At 35.8% G+C, this 23,635-nt stretch overlaps 1 protein-coding gene across 1 annotated transcript in view; it reads left to right on the top strand.

The window, feature by feature from the left end:
• The window catches only part of LOC106867808 (atrial natriuretic peptide receptor 1), an 898,165-nt gene that overhangs the window by 487,611 nt on the left and 386,919 nt on the right, over positions 1 to 23,635 (top strand). The window contains exons 6-7 of the mRNA XM_052970159.2: positions 115 to 253; positions 5,006 to 5,090. Of these exons, the coding sequence (XP_052826119.1) occupies positions 115 to 253; positions 5,006 to 5,090 (224 nt within the window). The remainder of the gene's footprint in view (positions 1 to 114; positions 254 to 5,005; positions 5,091 to 23,635) is intronic.

The following is a 23,635-nucleotide window of genomic DNA, read 5'->3' as shown; positions in this document are numbered from 1 at the left end:
CAATTGTTCATTCCAATTATATCGATATATTTCTTTAACATTATATATATTTCTTTACATTTTACAATACATGTAATGTATGGCATTGTTCTGGTTTATCACTCTTCGTTACAGGTTGTCGCTAATTATTTCGGCAATAAGAAACAATATGTACCTGTGCCAAACAGAACCATACACTGGGCAGGTGGAAGAAAATCCCCTCCTCCAGACACACCTACATGCGGATATAATAAATCGAAATGCCCACCTGACGGTACGTCTTGTGATATATCACGGCTTTTAATACATACGTATATATGTGAATCTATGAGGACGTATATGTGCATGTGCGTGTGTGTCTATGTATGTGCGCGCGTGTGTTCGCGTGTGTATATGTGTATATATATATATATATATATATATATATATATATATACTTTTATTCTTTTGCTTCTTTCAGTTGACAGTGGCCATGCTGGAATATCACCTGGAAAGGACTTTTAGTCGATGAAATTTACGCTAGGCTTATTTTTGGTAAACCTAGCACTTATTCTTTCGGTCTCTTTGGTTGAACCACTAGCTTACGGGGACGTAAACACACCAACATCGGTTGTCAAGCGATGGTTGGGGAAAAATACAGACACAAATATATACACACAAATGTATGTATGTATATATATATATATATATATAGATAGATAGATAGATATAGATATATATGAATATATATATATATATATATATATATATATATATATATATATATATATATATACACGACAGGCTTCTTTCAGTTTGTGACTACCAAATCCACTCACAATGCTTTGGTCAGCCTGAGGCTACAGTAGAAGACTCAAGGTGTCACGCAGTGAGACTGAACTCGGAACCACGTGGTTGGGAAGCAAGCTTCTTACCACACTACCACAAACACACACACACATACACACACACACACACACATATGGAGAGAGAGAAAAGAGAGATTGATGAACTAATCAATACACTTACTGAGTAAATTTATCAGTAGCGTATCTATAATGACTACTAGAAACATCTGTAGGCCAACTTTGTTCTAATAAAGGAAAAATGTGTAATAACCGTTATTTATACCTTGTCTTATATGTGTGTGTTCATGTGTGTATATGCATATATATATATATGTATACATGTATATCATATACACAGACATGCAGGAAGTAAATAGACACCTTTAATTTTCAAAATCTTTTATTTGATATTGTTACGAACGCCCGCACGCGAAGCACCTCCTTAACACCGAAGAAGGGACTCGCGCACGCGCGAACGTTCATACGCTCAGTGAGCTAGCAAATTCGTCTGTCGGTACAATCCTGACCGATAATAAAGCCCCGGCTGGAGCACGTAACGAAGAACAACACAGGCAAATAGGACAGGGAGGAAGAAACAACACGAAGACCATGCGTTGGGTAACCTTTTCTTTGTACATACATAACATCACAGAATACATTTAAAACATTAGAATAGAGCATTACATAATAACAATTCCAATACATGGCATAACAGTTCAATAACGTTGACAAAGTTTCCAAACAATTACAAGCTTTTCAATCATTTTTACATCCCAAAGTTCGTGTCTCAAGTTTCATTTGACAACAAAGTTCTTCTGCTTTTTTCTTTTGTATTTCTTTTCTTTTCCTTTCTTTTAGAAGCATTTAACAACACAGTTAACAACTCAGAGTTCTTTTTCTCTAAAATAATATAAAAGTATTTACCCCAACGAAATTTGTTCCTTCAGGTCTGCGACTTCCACTGACCAAGGCAGTCTGCCACTACAATTCCGTCTCTCTCTGTCCCTCTCTCTCTCGCTGGGACTCTATGCGTTTCTGCTGACCATGACTTTCTGTCTGTCAGACTTATAATTCTTCTTTCTTCATCTCTGTACAACTGCTTCATCTCTCTGTCCCTCTCTCTCTCTCTCTGGGACTCTATGCGTTTCTGCTGACCATAACTTTCTCTGTCAGACTTATAATTCTTCTTTCTTCATCTCTGTACAACTGCTTCATCTCTCTGTCCCTCTCTCTCTCTCTCTCTCTCTCTCTCTCTCTCTCTCTGGGACTCTATGCGTTTCTGCTGACCATAACTTTCTCTGTCAGACTTATAAAATTCTTCTTTCTTCATCTCTGTACAACTGCTTCATCTCCACGGGCAAACTGCTGTCCCCCAACTGCTTCGGACGACTGCTACAACCCAACTATATATATATATATATATATATATATATATATATATATATAAGTTTGAGGAGGGTATTAGATTTAACCAAACCCCGGAGGTTACAGGTAATACCGAGTAAGTGCTGTATACCGATTAGTTTGCCCCAATTGTTGTATGAACAGGATTGGGTATTATAAGTCGTGTATTAGCGTGTGTATATGTAAATATATAACAACAAAAGGATAAAGAGAGCAAAGGTAAGGTTGAATAATTTTATGGATAGAGTCTTACAGCTGTTTCTGAGAAGATCCAGTACTTCCCTTCATCGGAGACAAAAAAAATAAAGTTATCTATTATTATATCCTATGCGTGTATGCGTGTATTTATTTGTTTGTGGATGTTTATGTTTGCTCGCAAAAAAATGTTTAACTAAACGATTCGTGATGCAGAGTTTTATAGTCACGTGAAACATATATGTAATCATTCACATAATTGTCATTTGGACTAACGGTGGACAGCTAAATGAATGATTAGAAACGTAATCAATCTACCTGGGTAACCCCAAGAAATGAACTGTTAAATTAAGAACTGGACAACCAGGAAAATAAGTTCAAATTAATGCATTGAACGGAATGTTACTTTCCTTTATGCACAATTATTTATGATTGTTATTACGGATATAAGTTATAACGAGAAAGAAAGGCAAGTAAACTTCCGAGGTCCATGATTTACTAACCAAACACAACCACAGTATACGCACGTGAAAAGGCACACGTATATATACATAAGTATATACACACCCATAAATATACACACGTGCATGTGTGCATGGGTATGGGAATTAATTATGCATGCATTATAATATGTATATATTAGTATATACGTATGTGTGTGTGTTTGCGTGTGTATGTGTGTGTGTTTGTGTGTGTATGTGTGTGTGTGAGAGAGTATCAGAGAGAAAGACGAAAATCATCCTAGCAGCGGCTAACTAGAATGCCAGACGAATTTCGTCCCAAGTGAAGATTTTCAATAGCATGTACACACTGCCATCTACATCCTTAGACAATATTTGTCAACTTCGATATACAGGACACAGAGCATAAAACAGTGACCGCTCTGCTGAATTGATAATTGTTATACGCAATAGAGACAGTATTGAAATAACATACCCATACATAATGTAAGTACACCGTTGAAAGACAAATTACTGAAGTATTCATCCCGAGCTAACATCTGTTATTCACGTATTTGCTGGAAATTTGGTTATGACCATTTTAGAGCGTTTGCGATACTGTGTCGCTCTGAAAGGTATTTTCCGTAATAAAATTTATACACAGACCACAGCTGCTAACGTAATTATGAAACTGGATCTCCAATAAGTTTCAGAGATTTTGTAATGAAAAACTTCAACAGCTCAACCTTGCTGTATGTGCATGTTTACTGATAGACCATTGTCGCTTTTTGAAACAAGGTTTCGGATATGTCAATACACACACGTACACACACCCACACGCACATACCCACACACTCAGGCGCACGCGCACACACACATATATTGGGATATATACATGTGTTTTATATATATATATATATATATATATATATACATAGAGAGTGACATACAGACGGACAGATACACACATTCATATATTCATGCTTACAGACATTTCATAAATACATGCATGCATATATATATGTGTGTGTGAGTGTGTGTGTGTATATGTGTGTGTGTGTGTGTGTGTGTGCATATATATATATATATATATATATATATATATATATATATATATATATATATATATATATATATATATATATATAGTGAGCTCAAAGAAAAAACGACGAAAAAAGCAACAAAAAACTACAACGCGAGGACATGATACAGATATTGTGTTACTGGACGCTCAGGAAAGGAAAGAAAGAGAATTTGACGTTTCGAGCGGAGCTTTTCGTCGGAAATATAGGAAGGTCCAAAGAAGGGAAGACGGAGGAAGAAAAATCGCCAACGATACACACGAGGTTACATTTGCATACATTCGTGTACACACATTTTATATAAGGTCATGCACATTCATGTACACAGACCAAAAAGTTTCTTAGTAGTCAACAACCACTGTAAGTACTCAGGATGTAGATTTACTTGAAAACTTAGAAGTGCAGTTTTTCTTCAGAAACTTTAAATTTAGTTGTTATTGAATATAAATAATTCAAGTTCATTTAGTTTGGCAATGTGCAATATTGGATAACTCTAATCCGTTACTTGAACCATTGTTGTTCAATATCTATACACATATAAAAGATATGAGGAATTTTCCTCGGGGTGACTCAAACGAAGAGGTATGCGCTCCGAGTTCTCAAATTAGTACGTCACTAACATTCCGGTTTCAATTGCAGTTGAAGGTGTGATTTTGTAACTGCCTTTCTGGAACTGCTAGCATCCATTTTCCCTTGACATGAATTTCTATCAAACCATTCTTTAAATTCATGGATTTACCTAATGAATGCCCGTTTTAATTGTATTTAATTTGATTTACACTCCCTTTCTAGATGTAATGAACCACAATTCCTATCACTGATGAGGGACTTTCTTCTGCTGTTACATATATTTAATCTATTTCTCTGCGATGACGGTATACTTAACCTATAAGATCCTTGCTCGAAACGATGTTCCAATAGCTGGGATATTCTAGAAACAGTTGTCAGTGACTAAGTCTTTTATTATATAGCTAAATGAAACGCCTTTGTCAAGTCTTGCCAAACTGTTTGCCTTTCTGTTCTGCTTTAATCTATATCTATTCACACACTATCTTAATGGTTGCTTGTATCTTTATAGAACCTTTTCCAGAATACGGTATCGTTGTAATTGTGTTGGGCGTTCTACTAATCATCGTTATGCTAACTGCGTTCTTTATCTACAGGTAAGTACTTTCGGATAACTTCACATTTAATTCCACTGGAATAATATTCTCATTTCTATATTGTTTAGATGAGTTGCTGCTGCTGCTGCTGGTGGAGGTGTTTCTGCTTCTGCTACTGATGCTTCTACTGCTTCTGTTGATTTTGCTGTTGCTGTTGTTGTTTAGCCCTAGGTCAGCTTAATGAGACGGACCTATGACCAAAAGTGTTACAACCATGACCATCCAACCTTCCGTCTTTTCAGGTTTTCGTTTTTTAGAAATGCCATAGCTAAGTTTATATTATATAATGTTTACATTTTGAAGAGAGTGATAAAGCAGAGGCTTGTATTTATACGAACTGTTTTTAGTGTATTTCCGTGAGGTTATTTAAGTTTGAAATATCATAATTATTTATATATATATATATATATATATATATATATATATATATATATATATATATATATATATATAAGGCGTTACCAACGGTAACATCACGACTTACCTGTTTCAAGTAACAATAGCTACTCTGTTCAATGTGATACTCGCCATTTTAAGATAAATCGGGAGAAATGTTGCTTCTATTTCTCACAGGTCGAGCAACCGCATACAAACGCCTTCGGTGAATTCCAAAAGTATATTCTCTATAGCGTTTCAGTCATGACAATCCCGTCCATTTGTATACGAGTAGCTACTTGTCCATTGTTATGTTCTCTTTTATAAAGGCTGTGTGCAATTCGGTGAGGATTCAGTTGCCATTTCTCGCGGCTTAGGCCAGCACTAGACTCTTGAGTAAATGTCTGATATATGTGACATTTACTATAACAATTTGAGAAACAGAATTTATGTGTGTAAAAAGATGATCGTTTGTTGATGATCGTATATAATTGTTTATATATGGATGATCATATATGCTTAATTATATATTGATGATATTATATCAATGATCGTTGATGTTTATCATATATTGATGCTTACATAACATCAAGATGTTGAATATTCGAGTATTTCCATAGAGAAAACTATGAATGATAATTATAATTAAGAGTTTCCACAATAATGCATCTCAACTTCAGAGAAGAAACGTTTATTGCCTGTGCATTTTGCTTTTTGTTTTGCTTTGTTTTCGTCTTTCTTTTTGTTTGTTTGCTTTTTTGATTTTCTTTTGTTTTATTTTGTTTCTAATATTTCCATTTAAACTGCGTTTATAGTGGTTTGATCATCGACCGTCATTACATGTCACATTCCTGGATTACAAACTAGGAAACTTTCCATTTGGTATTAGGCTATATTCCGCTCTCTTCGACTAGACAATTGATTCATATCTGGGCTTCATAATTCTGAAACATTATAATCATTTATAAAATGGTATGGTCTGGAGAAATAGGCTTGTGGAATTAATGTTGTCGATATTCTCGAAGCATTACAAATGGACGGCTGCAGAAAAAACGGGGGGAATTGTCAGCAGAATTATTTTGAATGTGGAAACATTGGGAGAGAAAATACAATATCTATGATTAAATAAAAGGTGAGCGAGCGTCTGAGGGGAGGTGGCATGAGTTCAGTCAGCTTCGAGAAACAGAGGCCACTATCATACAACAGAATTCGAAGAGTGAGGGATCGCATATCAGTGTCAGTGGCTGAAATATGTTGGTAAGGACTGAATGCCAATCAATATGACACTCATTTTTATGAATGTGGTCTAGGCTGTGCGTGTGCGTGTGTCTGCATGTGTGTGTGTGTTTGTGTGTGTGCGTGTGTGTGTCTGTGTGTTCTGTGTGTGTGTGTGTGTTTGTGTGTGTGTGTGTTTGTGTGTGCGTGTGTTTGTTTGTGTGTGTGTGTGTGTATGTGTGTGTGCGTGCGTGTGTGTGCGTGTGTGTGTGTGTGTATAGGAAAGCCACACTTCAAAATGTATCGCAGTATCATTTATCACGCTCAAGTCGCTAAAGCACTGTACCGAATTTGCGAGCAGTACACCATTGTGGGAGCGAGTTATGTGTAGTTACAACACTGTATCAGATATAGGAGCAACACTTCGTTTTGAACATACGTACATCGCGTAGAGTCGCCGAGATTTGACTGAAAGCAGTGCTTCATTGAGGATTCTACATATGTAGTAGTAATTGGTCGTTAAATAGATGCAGAAATTTCAACTTATACTTTTAAAAATGTAATCGACAAAATATAAATAAAGAAATAAAGTGAATACATTTTCCATCATCTCCGCACGGCATGTCATTTCATTCCGTCTATTCCTCACACTTACAATTTTAAATTGTCTTTCACAACCTGGCTGTTAAAGGCTAGCAACTTTACTGGATTGATTGTTTCTCTAATTAATTCACGGGTATAAAAACATTTGTTAGTTTCTTGACGATCTATTTGGTATAAAGTTTGTTTCAAGTGTCAACGCAAAAGTTGTTAGCAGCAGATATATATATACGTCAACCGTTAAAGTAATTATTTATAACTTTTGGGAATTTCCATAAGCTAAGTGATTTGACAGAAACATATATGAAGGTTCTTCTTCTATTTTACTTAATTTTCTTTTGTACATATATATATATATATATATATATATATATATATATATATATATATATATATATATATGTATGTATGTATATGTATGTATATATATGTATATATGTATAAATGTATATGTATATGTCTATGCATATATATGTATATATATATATATATATATATATATATATATATATATATATATGTGTGTGTGTATATATATATGTATGTATATATATGTGTATATATATGTGTGCGTATATATATATATATAATCACATATATGTATATATATACATATATGTATATATATATACATATATATATATATGTATGTATATACATATGCGTATATATATATATACATATATATATATATATATATATATATATATATATATATATATGTATGTATATACATATACGTATATATATATATATGTATATAGATTTTGTATATATACATATATGTATATATATATAAATATGTATATATTTATATGTATATGTATATATATATAATATGGTAAGAAGAGCGGGTGTATAACTTTTGGATCATGGCTCTCTGTCAGAATGAGGGAAAAAGGAAAGTTACAGAGAAGGAAAAAATATTATTCCTTTCTGGTTTATTATATATTATAACAAACTGCTGAATGGAGAGATTTCATACAAAAATATACCGGTAAAACTATAACTATATGAATTATTCAGTCTATTAAGGTGAGAAGAATGGGACCTAGTGGGTATGAAGATCTCTGCTAAAACGTACGTCAATTTTACGTCTTGGTACCAGCATTTTGATTTTGTGTGTGTGTATAGATTTACATTTACAATCTTAGTTTACTTAAATTTTCATGAATTGGATATCAATAAAACTATTGATTCAAACAGCAATATGTTTCATGCTGATTTTTAACAAGTGTCCAACCGCTACCACCGTACGTTGATATAGAGTAGTTTAGAATGGATGGACCGCATAGGCTGTCATTTCATTTTGACGTTGTTAATGTTTTTATTTTACAAAATATCGAAATAGAAAAGTGATGTTAGAAAAAGTTGAACAATTAGAAAAATTGAAGCCAACCAAATGGCGTCAATGTAATCTCAACGCTAAGCTTAGATTTCCTGTATTTAAAACATCAAAAAAGTATAATTACAACTACAATCTCCCAGCAGGCTCTTATATTGATCGATTCACCTTAATTTCATACAAAATTATTACATTTAAATTATTTCGAAGCAAGCTGGATAATTTCAAAATAAAACTGGGATTTTTTGTTTTTGTTCTTTTGGGTTTTTTTTTTGTTTGTTTGTTTTTTTTGTAAAAAATCAAACATACAATGCATTTAACAATACCGCTAAATGATATATTTTCTTAAACATTTATTTACATATAAGAAACATAAATTCATTAATATTTATTTTCCTTGCTACACTGTTAGGGTGTTCCAGCGTTTAAGCATCATTGTCTGTCGAATAAAGTTGTAATTAAAACTATTAACATAAGCAAACAATATCATGAACATCCTTATATTTATGCCCCAACATACAAATATTCCTGTGAATATATATTAAAACTAATACAAATAACCTGTTGAGTGTCCTTAGTAACAGCGCAGAAACGAATAGCTGTCGTATAAAATGCATTTTATGTCACAATTTGCTGTGAGTTCAACAAACTTTTTAGTTAAAGGAAACGAAAAGTAGGATTGTTGCGGCATTTCCTTGCGGCATCGATTTGTGGAGCATTTGTGTCATTGCAATATTGTGCAGACCACACAGAAACAAATCCCAAAATTTCTCGAGTAGTTTTGTGTGGTCTCACCTAAATAATAACTACCAACTCGTCTCCGTAAATCCAAGAAGGCTGGCTACCCTAGATATTTCTCAGCTTCGTGGCCGTAGACTTCGCAATACAATATTTGTAAGCAATTTTGATCTCTACTTTACTGACTAAACATTTGATTAATATTGCTAGCAGAACTACCATTTCGCATTCCTTTTTAAACTTACGCAATGAAATCTCTCATATTTCTGTTTGATTTGACAGAAATAAGGTGAAAAAAAAATCACTTGCATAAATCAGTAAATCAACATTGGAGCTTCAAAATGGCCAATTATATAAACATAAAAATCTATTCCAAACTAAGAATCAAAGTTTAAAATAATATAAGCAGCAATAAATTTTGACCCAACACTATGTTAAAATATGTGTCTCTATGTGTATGTGTATAATAATGGGATATGCGTGACTCGATAAGTTGCAGTGTAAAAATAGAGTATGCTTAAGTAGGCAGATAACTCGACATATCGATATCTATGTGTCAGTGGTTTTTTTTTATTGCGTGTGTGTGTGTGTGTGTGTGTGTGTGTGTGTGTGTGTGTGTGTGTGTTTGTGTGTGTGTGTGTGAGTGTGTGTGCATATGTCTGGATATATATATAGAGAGAGAGTGAGAAAGGAGGCAGTCAGAAATTTGGATAATACTTAGCGATTCCGTTCGTTTAACCGAACTCGTCAAAAAAATAAAACCAAGTCAAAGATTAATCCAGAATTCTGACTACCTCCTTTTTCTTACTACACACCATTTCAAACACTCTATACACCATTTCAAACACTCTGTACACCTCTTCAAACATCATATGTATATATATATATATATATATATATATATATATATATATATATATATACTGACATGGGTGTGTTAAGTAGTATGTATTTGAATATGTGTATATGCGCATCTGTATAAGCGTATGGGTCCAAGTATGCGTGAATGTGCGTGTGTGTTACGTTACATGTGTGCGCGTCGTATGTGTATGTTTGCTCGTTAAAATGTTTGCTTTGCAGAAAGATATTTGCCAGTTCTATAATACAGCTTAGACTACTACCATTTCTAAAGGCTCGTGGACGTAATGTTACACTTCACCAATCAACTAAAAATCAATGTCGTATATATTGACTGAGATTAATTTATTGATATTTAAACTTAAATACTTCTTGTTACATTATTTCTCATTGGTCCCGTCCACTCAGCTGGCAAAAAGGAGTTGTGCATCTAATCGAAAGGGCTGGTCTTGGCACATTCTGTGTCACGCTGAATCACACTGAAAACTTCGTTAAGGGTACGTGAGTTTGTTGAATGATCTACCAATTTCAGGTTAATTTTACGAGCAGGCATCAACTGGAACACACGTCGTCGTAACCGACGGAGACCCAAGTCTCTAATTATTATAGTAGATTAACTTCAAATAGTTAGTATTGCTTAATGTTATATATCTTCAACTTATAATTTTTTATTTTTCTCAGAGTATTCGTTGATGGGTTAAGTGGGACATCATGAGTTTAAACTAGAGGACTACCTACGAATAGGTACGTGTTAAGAATTCAAATAACTCAATCGCATTTCATATAGTTGATAGCCTTACCTTAGTATTCAGTTCTAGAAAATTCGATTCCGTTATAAAATTTGGCATTTAAGTTATGGATACATATATCCATCTCCGACTGCTACTCTAATTACACAGCTGGAGCTTTTGGCTCCGAATGCAGGGCAGTGGCACAAGCTGGAGAGGCTACGTGGTCGGCAAGCTACCTATCATGTTGAGTATTGTTACACCAGAGATCCTTAGGAGGAGCCCTATTTCGGCCACTTGTTTTTCGCGATTGGACTCTTTCGATAATTACATGACATTCATGACCATAGATAAGGAAAAGCATTAAAACCGAATTCAAGATAGCGAGTTTGGTATTTTTACCAACTTGTCTTATTCTGGTGATAGAATGCTGGAATTGGCGCATTGCAATGCTAGCTCCTACAAGTCTGACACTCATCGATGTGAAAATGAAAAGTGAATATTTCTCTCTCTCTCTCTCTCTCTCTCTCTCTCTCTCTCTCTCTCTCTCTCTCTCTCTCTCTCTCTCTCTCTCTCTCTCTCTCTTTCTTTCTATCTCTCATTCACTCTCTCTCTCTCTCTTTCTTTCGATCTTTCGCATTCTCTCTCTCTCTCTTTCTCTCACTCACTCACTCACTCACTCACTCTATATATATATATATATATATATATATATATATATATATATATATATATATATATATATATATATATATATATATATTTATTTATATATATATATACATACATATGCTTGTTTGCATTATTTCTGTTGTTTACATTACACGTAACTTAACATGACAAGTATGAGAATTAGCAGTACAACAATGAGATCAAGAACACGATTCTCTCAATTTCAAAAGAGCAGAAGCTGTTAATGATCACTACATATATCAACTAAATTATCTCCAGCATATAATGGTGTTCTACATTCAAGCGAACACTGATACAATATCATTACTTCATAAGAAGTTATAACTAATGACCAGGCATAGCTCTTTCTTTCCAATGACCACAAAATTACAAAATAATGAAATGAGATCACCCTGTACACTGGAATAACAAGTTTTGTATTTTATACAGAATTGTCTTTAGTTATATCATCAAATAACTGCCACATGTCTACATTAGTTGCATTAATAATCGCCGACATCGTAAATATTTGGAATATATCCTAAAGGAGGTTTATTCATAGGCAGAATAGATTAGTCATTTGTCAAACTCATTTAGCTCTATGTGGATGCTAAATATTAACGTCCTGTAATTCATGATATATATAAAATATAAATATTCACTAAAATCAAATAATGTTCATTTGAGGAAGCTTTTACTTAAATAAAATGTTTTCAATGGAATTTGCTCTGCAAAGTTGTAAATATTAGATGAAAGAAGCATATTTTTCGCAGGCTAAATAATTGCAAAAGATTGCTATCCAAATTAGAATAAAATATGTTTTGTAACATTTGTGGACTGACTGAAAAAGAAGCAGATAAATAGAAAATGTTGTGTAATGCATGGAATGGCTGAATGACAGGAATATCACACAAATTGATTAATATATATGCAACATTTTCTGCTATATAAGTCATAAACTAAACTGAGCGGATGTGCTCCGTTTAATTTATAATTCTTCTTATAATGTAACGTGATTAAATACTTGACTCTTTCAGCAATATACTGAGAACAAATTTGATTGTTGTTAAACTTCGATTGAACATGGGTCTTGTACTTTCTCACTTTAATGGAGAATTTTTGCAATTACTCGACCTAGAAATGGCAGCCATATTTACCCCATTGCACCCTAGCGTCAATGACATACTGGATACATATCACTTACAAAATATACATGATGATCAGAGCTAGAACACATCTGATCACAGATATTCTTGATCGGGCGAACCTAGGGCTAAAATTAGCGACGATTATCACAAAAACTATTTATTTTATATTTACTGGGATATTTTTAACATACGTAATTATATATTTACATGATGAGATCAAATTGCTGTGAATAAAGATAGATGAGATATTCTATCAGTTCAAATTTATCTGAATTATAAGACAGTGTTCCGCAATATTATCTGCATCGTTCGGCTAATATTACAGGTTACATGTCCAGGTGTATGTTGTTAGAAATCAGCTTCTCTATGTCCGGGAACAAACCAAATCAAAAGATTCCATTTCCTGCAGGTCCCACTCAGTTCAACGGACGGTGCCACTCGTCAGAAACTGTTTGACGAGCGGAAAACAGTAACGGTGCACATATGATTATACAATACAGCATGTTTCCTTTCTCGCATGGTCGCGAAATAAATATTAGCTATTTTTGCATGTATGTGCATTTATATACATATATATATATGTGTGTGTGTGCATATATATATATATATGCATGTGTGTGTGTGTGTGTTTACAGAGAGGGAGAGAGATAGGTGGAGAGAGATTGGTGCGAGTGACCTATGAAAAATAATAATTAACAATGATTAACTAATAATACATGTTCGAAATATGTGCATCAATATACATGTGTATGTGTGAATGACATGTGAATTAATATATATATATATATATATATATATATATATACATACACACATACACTTATATGTGTGTATGTATGTATGTATGTATTGTGTATGTATGTATGGTATGTATGTATGTATGCGTATATGTATGTATGTATGTATGTATGCATGCATGTATAGCGAGAATATACAGACCTGCACGTTCACCCAATAAAGCATTGTGGATTTTCATATTTCCAATATCGAATTCTATCTTACCTTCCACTCGCAAGGTTAAAATTTTCACACTTAACGCTACGTACTTCAATTCCTTTTTTTAATATTTTATATAAAATAATTCTATGCGGTTATTGTTAACTAAAATCTTCAAATATTTTAGAATGGCGATATTATTAACTTCAATCATCTGCTGCATGTTGGATCGCACTCAGATTGTCTTGAACACTTTACTTGACTTTCTTCTTTAACGGTTAAATTAATATAGACATTAAGCAGCCACTATTTCTAATAGTTATATGATAACAATACTACCTCCCAGTTTACGATCTCACCATAGATGTAATTAAGAAAGACAGAAAATCTATTATGTCTAGTATCAGATAACCTACATGGGATTATGTCTGTCTTCCACATACTTCAACAGGTGTAGCTGTGTATTAAGTTGATGGCTTCTCAACCACGTGGTTCCAGGCTCAGTCCTGCTGGATAGCACATTCCGCAAGTTTAAGTGGTCTAAACACAACAGGAGGTGGCATGTAGGCTGGAGAGTCGCTGAAGAAGAGACAGGATGTGTGACGAAAGATTTCAGAAAAAAAGTACGCTAAGATAAGAATAAAACGTATGTGTGAGTGTGTGTGTATTTAAGTGGTAAATTAAGATCATCTCTAAGTATAACAATATTTGTTTCAATACACCATTTCACATGAGGAATCTTGCAATCAAATATATAAACATATGTATACATATATATTAATTTGAATATGTATATAATACACTAGCATATATGCTCTTCTGCGTATCTTTAGCTAATATGATTACTCCGAAAGAAATACTGCCGATTCAACTGGTCAGTTGTTCAGTATAGTAGTCCTTACAGAGTTAATATGTTTACTGGTGCTGGGTATCCTGTAAATCAGTATATGTCTCAGACTTACAAATGCCACATATTATGCGGCATATGATTCAATAAACAAAACCTAATGGTTAGCGTAAGCCGCGCTGCGCACGTTTCATTTGCATGCTTCATTTACCAATACGAAATATATATCAAATATTATATAACATGACGTAAATAAATCCGATTTGGTGTTTAACTAACTGATAACGTCATGGGATATTCAGCGATCTTATGGCCAGATATTAATATCTATCTTGCTTGCATGAGAATAATATAACTACTATATGTATATAAATATATTATATATATATATATATATATATATATATATATATATATATATATATATATATATATATATATATATATATATATATATAGCTAATTACAGCATGTTATAGACACGTACAAATATCATCATATCATGGCTTTCTGATTGCGAATAAATGTTTATTTGTGTATGGACATAATATGATATGATATATACTTATATATGTATGGCTCATGAATTATATACCCATTGGGTGTTTTACATATGCATAATGTGTGCGTAACATATTGAAATATGTATAAAAAATAATATAACAATATGTTATGTTACAATTATGTGTGCGTGCGCGAGCGCATGGTTTCGTGTGTATTAATGCCAAGATATCTTGCATGAAAAGGTTTCAAATTTACCTGCTCCTCCGTAGATGAGCAGATTTAATAGAATTTTGCCCCTTGCTGGTGTCTCATCTGAGATCTCTGCATCATCTGGATAATTGCATGGTAATGATACGCCATTCAGTTTATTGGAATGAATCCTAAACAGACAGATTATTTTTATATTCTTTTCTTTTAAGAATATCTTAAGAATATTAAATTTTATATTATATATATATATATATATATATATATATATATATATATATATATATATATATATATATATATATTATATTTTATATATTATATCTTACAATTTTCTTCCAAATTATATTTCACTTTCAGAGAACGCAAGAAAACAAAATCCACCGGTGTTCCATTATAAATCTAAATATAAAAATTAATATACGGCTATATGTGTCAGTATGTGTCATATGTAATATCCACCAAGTTATTATATATGGACGGCCTTTTGTCCTTACAGACAACAAGTATATTTTATAAACATTATACTCTATACACACTAGGTGTTTATTAAATACACCCATAATTCCATATTGTAAGCGCAGAATGGAACATGTTCTTGAGCATTATCATTTACTCGAAAGTACCTGGAAATATCCGTGAGAGAATTTGGAAGCAGATGAAAGCAATAAAATCAGCCTTATATACAGTTCTGCAATACACTATCAATGTTTTTCCTTAATAAATTTTATCAATCTTTCATACATATTAGCCGAGTGATTCTTTCCTCTGTGGCAGGTATAACTTATATATGCATGCATGATTGGATGGATGGATGGATGGGTGGATGGGTGGATGGATGGATGGATGGATGGATGGATGGATGGATGGATGGATATATGCAGTTATGTTTGTATGTATACATACGTGATGGTATGTTATCTATTTATAACTACGTATGTGGAAAAATCGTTATTAACCCAAACAACAAGAAAATATAATTGAAAATTCAGAGGAATATTTGAATACATACATGTCTGCGTGAGCATGAGCGTGTGGGTGTGTGAATGCATGTATGTTTAGATAGATAGATAGATAGATAGAAAGATAGATAGATAGATAGATTATAGAAAATAGAATTAGCGACATTGTTTATTTAAAATCTCTACAATTGTTTCGTCACAGTTTTACATCCATGATACATTGGTATACTGATGTGTAATCATTATAATGTATTCAAAGTGTAAAATGATCCTCCTCAGGTAATCGTTTAACAATGTCCTTCATTAGGTCGTACCATCATTTCATTCAGAGTGAGAACGCATAACCCAAAATTATGTCATTTTCAGCAGTATATAGACAAAACTAAAGTGTAAGACAAAATACAATATATAGTAAGATTGATGGAATCGAGAGCTTCTTTATGCAATCACAATTGCGGTGGGCTGGCCATGTCGTCAGAATAAGTGACGAAAGAATACCCGAAGTCCTCATGTATAGCCAGCTTGATAGTGGACACAGGAATGTTGGTCGACCATGGCTGAGATATAAGGTCAAATTGAAAAGTAGAAATGAAGATAGCTCACAACACCTTTGAACAATAGTCTTGGAGCAAACAAAATGGCAATTGTTGTGTCAAAATGGTATTACAAACTTTGTTACAGCCAGCATTAACAGGCTTCGGAGTGCAAGGCAAAGAAGAAAAGCCGCTGCAAATATACCACCTGCACTGACCTATAATCCTTATACTTGCAGGATCTGCGGGGTTTTTTGCAAATAGTTGGCGGTACTTAAATGTCACATACGACATAAGCATTATGACAAAGAAAGAGTAGGTTGTCGGATTTTCATACGTCGAAACCGACCGGAGAGTTCATCATATATGTGTGTGTGTGTGTGTGTGTGTGTGTGTGTGTATGTGGGTGTGTGTGTATGTGTATGTGTGTGTGTGTGTGTGTGTGTGTGTGTGCGTGTGTGCGTGCGTGTATATGTTTATGAACACTTTAGATAAATCTGCCTATATTCTCTGTACATTTCTCATTTATTTCTTCTTTACTTCTTTGGATTTCTCTTTTATCTTCTACCTTTGACTCGGTTGACCGATTAGACAACAGCTACGACGGGCAAAGCCTTGAAGAATTTTAGACGAACGAATTTGCCACAGTGTTTCTTGTTTTTAAAGTCGTACTTATTCTGACCTACTCTTTTACCGAGGCACCATGTTACGGAGACTGAAAAACGGCAACATCATTTGTCAAGAGGTGATAATGAACACACACAGACTCTGAAATACACACACACGAATGTGTATTTACAGTGAGTCCCAAAAGATACTTTAAATAAGTCCCTTATTTTTAGAAATATGAAATTCTAATTCAATATATAGCAGATAATGAAAATTAATTTGCATTAGACCTTTTTTATCATATCTCTGCATTATGTATGAAAAAGGACACCTTTTATAGTTATCTATAAATAGTTATGGATATATAGTTATCTCTGCAGTCTTTAAATTCAGAACGTTCTAACGATTATACCCATCCAAGAACGTGCATATTGTCTACAGCTATACTAAGTTCAGAGCGCGTGTGTCTTCTTTAAAGGTATGAATATGACGTCAATGCGGTGAACGTTCCTTCAAATGACCACAAATCCGCTCTAATATTAAATTCTTTTAATAATTGCAGGTAGGTCATCATATTGTGTATGTATGCGTATATATAGGCGTAGAGTTTCCATCAGCTTTACTTTTTATGTATATGTTCATTTGTGATTTTACTGACATTCAAACTGATATAGTATAAACTGAAATAAGGAACATAATCTAAATTGAGGAACAGTTCTCACTTAATTAAGAGTTCCACTTAGGAAACGAAAGCGGCCACATGAGGTTCGGTTTTTAAAATTATATGTTGGTAAAGTTTAAGAGCCGGAAGCATGACTATATATGGCCCTTGTCTGGAAACAACGATCAAAGTATCATTCACCAAAACAAAAACATACAAATCTATTGGTGATATTAGTTAATTTCTCCCAATTATCTCTTCTCGTCTTCTACGATCTATTTAATATGCTCTCATCAGAAACGAGATACTGTTCTTCCAATGTATACTGTATAAAAGACATGATAGAGTTCGTTGTACACACATACGTGTATGTAAATTTACTTCATTAATTTAAGACTTTATCGTAATTCATAAACAATTTCAGAACCATAAGCGACAATTTCTGATTATTCCAGAATTAAATCATGTCAATGGATGTCAGTTGACGCAACTAATGGCACAGCAGCTATTAAATTAACATATGTAGATTTGTTCTTGAACCTCCTCAGACGTTATATAGAAATAATTTAATTAGAATCAAACATTAGAAGACTATAACGTTGGACATATTTATAAGCATAAGAAGCCTTCAAAATAAAAGTAATTGGTAAAATTACTGTTTCTTGCTGTTGAGGTTCATAAACCTTTAACAAACATCTACCTGTTCAATCGGAATTTGACTGCGGTAAAGTTTTGCTGAATGCTAAGGAAATAACGAATTGATTTTCTTGGCATATAAAATAAAATATATTGAGTGTTTACCCAATATAATTTGTATTAAACTTATTGCACGAAACATGGCGTGTTTGTCCGTCCTGGCGGAGCTTGTACCTCTTGTATTCTGCGATCACGTTATTCACTCTGCTCCGTTCTTGAATTATTAACTGATGTTGTTCGAATAATTAACTGATATTGCGAATTATTTCATTTTGAATGTGCTCACTTAGTGATACTCCTAACATGGACCTGTCCATGGCCCTTTGTGACGTAGGCAATCGATGTTCTGTTTTCATCGTTGTAAACCACGTTTCACTTGCATCTAAGATCGCAGGTTGGAAAGTATTACTGATGAGTCTGTCAAATATGGCATTGTCTAGCTTTCTTTCGAGCGCATCCTTTGTTAATTTAAATGCATTTTATCTCGCCCTTATTCTCTTTGAGATTTCAGCGTCCATATCTCAGCACATATTCACTAGATGCCCTATGCTGACATACTCCTTTACCTCCCCGATTTCATCGCTTCCCGCGTTTATTCGGCTTTGCACTTCATCTACTGACCATATATACTTTGTTTCGATGCAGTTCATTTTAAGACCTAGTGTTAAGCTTTAAGTGTTCAGCTCCATCCGCATGATCTGCAGCTGCTCTATGGTTTCAGAGATGAGTAAAATGTCATCTGTGAATTGAAGGTGTGTTAGTTGCTGTCATTGCTGTTCACACCACCTGTCCACTCGATGTACTTGAATAACATATCTAGACATACGGTAAAGAGCTTTGGAGAGATGGTGTCTTGCTTGATATCTTCCTCACGTGGGACCCTTGCTTTATATATATATATATATAAAGTGTAGTATATTGCCACTTAAGTGTGGCTGACCCCTAGGGGTGGATGTTACTGTTGCTTTTAGCCCCAGGAGGACATCTCCTCCAGCTGGCTTATCGACACACGAATAAACTTGTCTAAATTACACAAAAAGTGAAAGTAACACTAACTCATTTTAACGGATATATTTACCACAATTATATAAAAATATATTGAAATTCTAAAGAGTAATTGTATTCAATAAAATCACCAATGGCTTCAACCACTGCCGCCAGACGATTTAGCAATCTACTGCAACTCTTCTGAACGGTCTCCTTGTTTAAGTTGGTAAATGCGGTCATAATCCTTGCCTTTAGGTCATCATTGATGTTACAAGGAATTTTGCTGGTCTCTCACTCAATTGCGCCCTACAGATAATAATCAAGAGTGTTGCAGCCTGGAGAGTAGGTGGGCAGATGTTAGGGGTGATGTTGTCGCAGAAATTGTCTGACAGCCATGACTGGGTTCTCCTGCTTGTGTGGTGTGGTGCAGATACCTGTTGCCTGATATAGAATGTTACCTCTTGACCCAGGGCAGCACTACCTTTTCCAAGCCCCTCATGTAGGCCTTCATGTTGAGTGTTAGGCCGTGTGGGAAGATGAATGGAAGCACAACGTTGCCCTTACTTCTTATCACTCCAAACACCGTAATAATGTTGACTGGATGTTTGATTTTTATCATTATTGGTACATGTTCGTATTGGCACATGTTCATATTGGAGATTCCGGTGCGAATGATAAGCAGTACCGCATATCCAAATTTCTGGCAGAGTCAATTGCGTCATGGTGGTGTTTTTCTCATAGACGGTGCCCAACTGACCCCAAAACAAACAATGCACATGCGCGAGATAAAAAATTTAAGATGGCGACAATTTACCCATTACATCCTCTGTATATAAATATATATATATATATATATATATATGTGTGTGTGTGTGTGTGTGTGTGTGTGTGTGTGTGTGTGTGTGTGTGTGTGTGTGTGTGTGTGTGTGTGTGTGTGTGTGTGTGTGTGTGTACGTGTAGTTATACGAGGGGTACCCACAAGAAACTGGAAACTTGCAATATTATTTTATTCACTTACGCTTTTAGCGCCTTCAAAATATCTCCATTTGAAGCAATGCATTGGTCCAGACGCATTTTGCACTGTAGGAAGCAGTCCTGGAACTTTTGCGAGGTAATGCCTTTCAACGCCTCCGTCGTTTTTTTTGGTTTTGTTTTTGTTTTCTTCACCTCTTCCACATCTGCAAATCCCGTAGCACCAGCTTTCGTCACGCGTGATGACCTCCGTACAAAGGTCCGGATCAACTTGCAAATGTTCTCTCAGTGCATGACACGCATTCAGGCGTGACCACCTTTGATCTTCCGTGAGCAAGTGAGGCACAAATTTTGCTGCAACTCTTTTCTTTTGCAATTGCTTGCTCAAAAGTTGTTGGCAGCAGCTCCAGGACACACCATTTACATCAAAAAGGTCGTCAATTTTTCGGTGACAGTCCTCCAAGATCAATTCATGAACTTTCATGTCTTCATCTGTTCAGGAGATCGACGGTCGCCCTGAATGAGTCTGGTCTTCAAGTGACTAGTGAGCATTCCTAAAGCGTGAACACTACACATAAACTTCTGTTTTGTTCACTTCAGCAACCTTGTAATCTGTTTAACGTATTACAATGTTTCGGTCGCTCTTTCCCCCTAAAGAATTACGCAGGCAAATAATCAGCCATCGCAAAAATCGATGAACAGGGCAGAAGCACTGCAAAACGAAGACGCACTACATGGCAGAATAACCCCAACGCTGGTGGGCAGACTGATACCTGAGGGTCGCATCAAGTGCCTTCTAGCGGTGGAAGCCTGAACTACATCGGGCTTTTCCAACAGAAAACGTTTCCGGTTACTTTTGGGTATCCCCTTGTATATATCGTGAGAGTTAGAGAGGGAGATAGGTTTCTTTATTAGCCACACAGGGCTCAACACAGAGGGGACAAAATACAAATGTAGAGTTTTTCTTTTCGAGGGGGTCGAAAACAAAGCAGAAAAAAAAACAAAAGTGGGGACAACGATGAAAAAAAAACATCGCAAAACGTTTGGGGTATTTACAAAAAATACGAAATAATACAAAAAATTCCCAATAAATGGGGAGGTTATCCGTGGAAAGAAAAACCTACGAAAAGACCACGGTAACCTCGGTCTTTAGCGTCACAGTTTGTTAAATAAAATTTCTTTTATTTAAGCAAGAAACGTAATTAACTCTCTGTTTACAAAATTTTAAAACGTTTTATAGAATCATGGTCAAGGTGGCTTCGTCATTTATACGTGCCATTCTTGCTACATGTATCCATCTTGTTTCGAAACATTTGCTAGACAACACTTGCCTCTCTACTCTAACCTTCCTTTTCAAGTGATACTTGAAAAAGTTGATGAGAGATTGACCAGAGAGGAAAGTATTTGTCTCTAATCCTTTCAGACGCGTCCACCAGATGCATTCTTTGGCCATAGCCACAGGTACTATAAATACAGCTCTTCCTTCCCGTTTAAAGGAAGGAGGCGTGACGATATTGACGATAGACTCGGTTGATAAACCGACTCGTCCCACACGCGACAGCAGTCGTTCGACATAAGCCCACAGCTCCGAAAAGGTTGGACACTGCACGAGTGCGTGCAGAACGGTTTCATCGCTCTGACCGCATCTCGGGCAGGTCGGCCCCGCATTTCGCGAGCCGTGTCTATAGAGCTTATCCCGAACGGGTAGCGCCTCTCGGTAACACTGTCAGGCCAGGGATCTCTGGAAGTTGTCCATAGGTCCCGGCCCGAAAGTCGTCCTGAACAGGCGGGTCAAGTATTCCTCGTCGACGCCCAGGTTCGCCCCGAGATCGTCGTCGTACCTGCCCTCCACTAATCCCCTATAGAATGACTTCGTTGTGATGCAGCCGCTCAAGGTCGACCCGGGACGGCAAAGTTGTTGCAGAGCAACGCGACACTCACGGTGCCATTCGCCATTCCTCGGCCTCTTTTTGATCCACGACTGCAGCTCGGTCATGGAGACGAGCTGCGGGAATGCGCGTCGCACAATCGGCGACCACACCTGCTCACCGTCGTCTACGTAGAGCCGGAGATGTCGCAGTCTCAGCGCATGTCTGCGCATCATCAACCACGGCATGCCCAGCCCTCCTTTCAGCGGGTGTTGGCAACAAACGGATCGCCTCACCATCGGAACGCTTCCTTTCCACAAAAAGCGGAAGAGGATGCGCTCCATTTCGGTGATGGCGCGATCGGGACAAGGCACGACGGTCAGGCGGTATTCGATGACTGACGTGATGTACGCGTTCGCCACCTCCGCCCGACCTTTTAGGGACAGCTTCCTCTCGGACCATTGCCGGCAGAGAGTGGCCACCCTACTCGTTATCTCGTCCCAGTTCTTCTCCGTTTGCAGGTCCGGACCGAACCAGACTCCGAGCAACTTGACCGGACCGTCCGTCCAGCGTCCCACTACTGAGGCGCTGCCGGACGGTATGGGCTTGCTTCTCCAGGTGCCGAGCAGCAAACCCACCGATTTATCCCGTTTGATTTTCGCTCCCGTCACCGCTTCGTAGTCTTTCAGCGTCTCGCCGACAAGCGCGATGTGCTCGTGGCTAGACGCTATGACGGTGACGTCGTCCGCGTATGCCGACACGCTCGTCCCGCACCCCAGTTCTCGCGGGATGCCCCTCAGCGTCGCCAGCTTCCGCAGTAGTGGCTCGAGAGTCAATACGTACAGGAGTGGCGACAGGGGGCATCCGTGACGAACCGAACGTGCAATGTCGAAGGGTCCCGATAGACGTCTATTGACGATAGATAAATAGATAGATAGATAGATAGATAGATTCATTCTTTCATTGTTATACTGTCAGATAAATTCGTTCGTTTTTTTTCTTTTAATCAGTATTTTTCACAATATATCTTCTTCCTTTTGTACGACTTCTTGACGACGTTCCATTAACATGTTTTATAAATGTC

The sequence above is a fragment of the Octopus bimaculoides genome, chromosome 8, assembly GCF_046866305.1.
Source record: "Octopus bimaculoides isolate indiv1 chromosome 8, ASM4686630v1, whole genome shotgun sequence".
Taxonomy (NCBI): Eukaryota; Metazoa; Mollusca; class Cephalopoda; order Octopoda; family Octopodidae; genus Octopus; species Octopus bimaculoides.
Note: the sequence above shows the minus strand (reverse complement) of the source record. Positions and strands in the feature narration are given on the sequence as shown.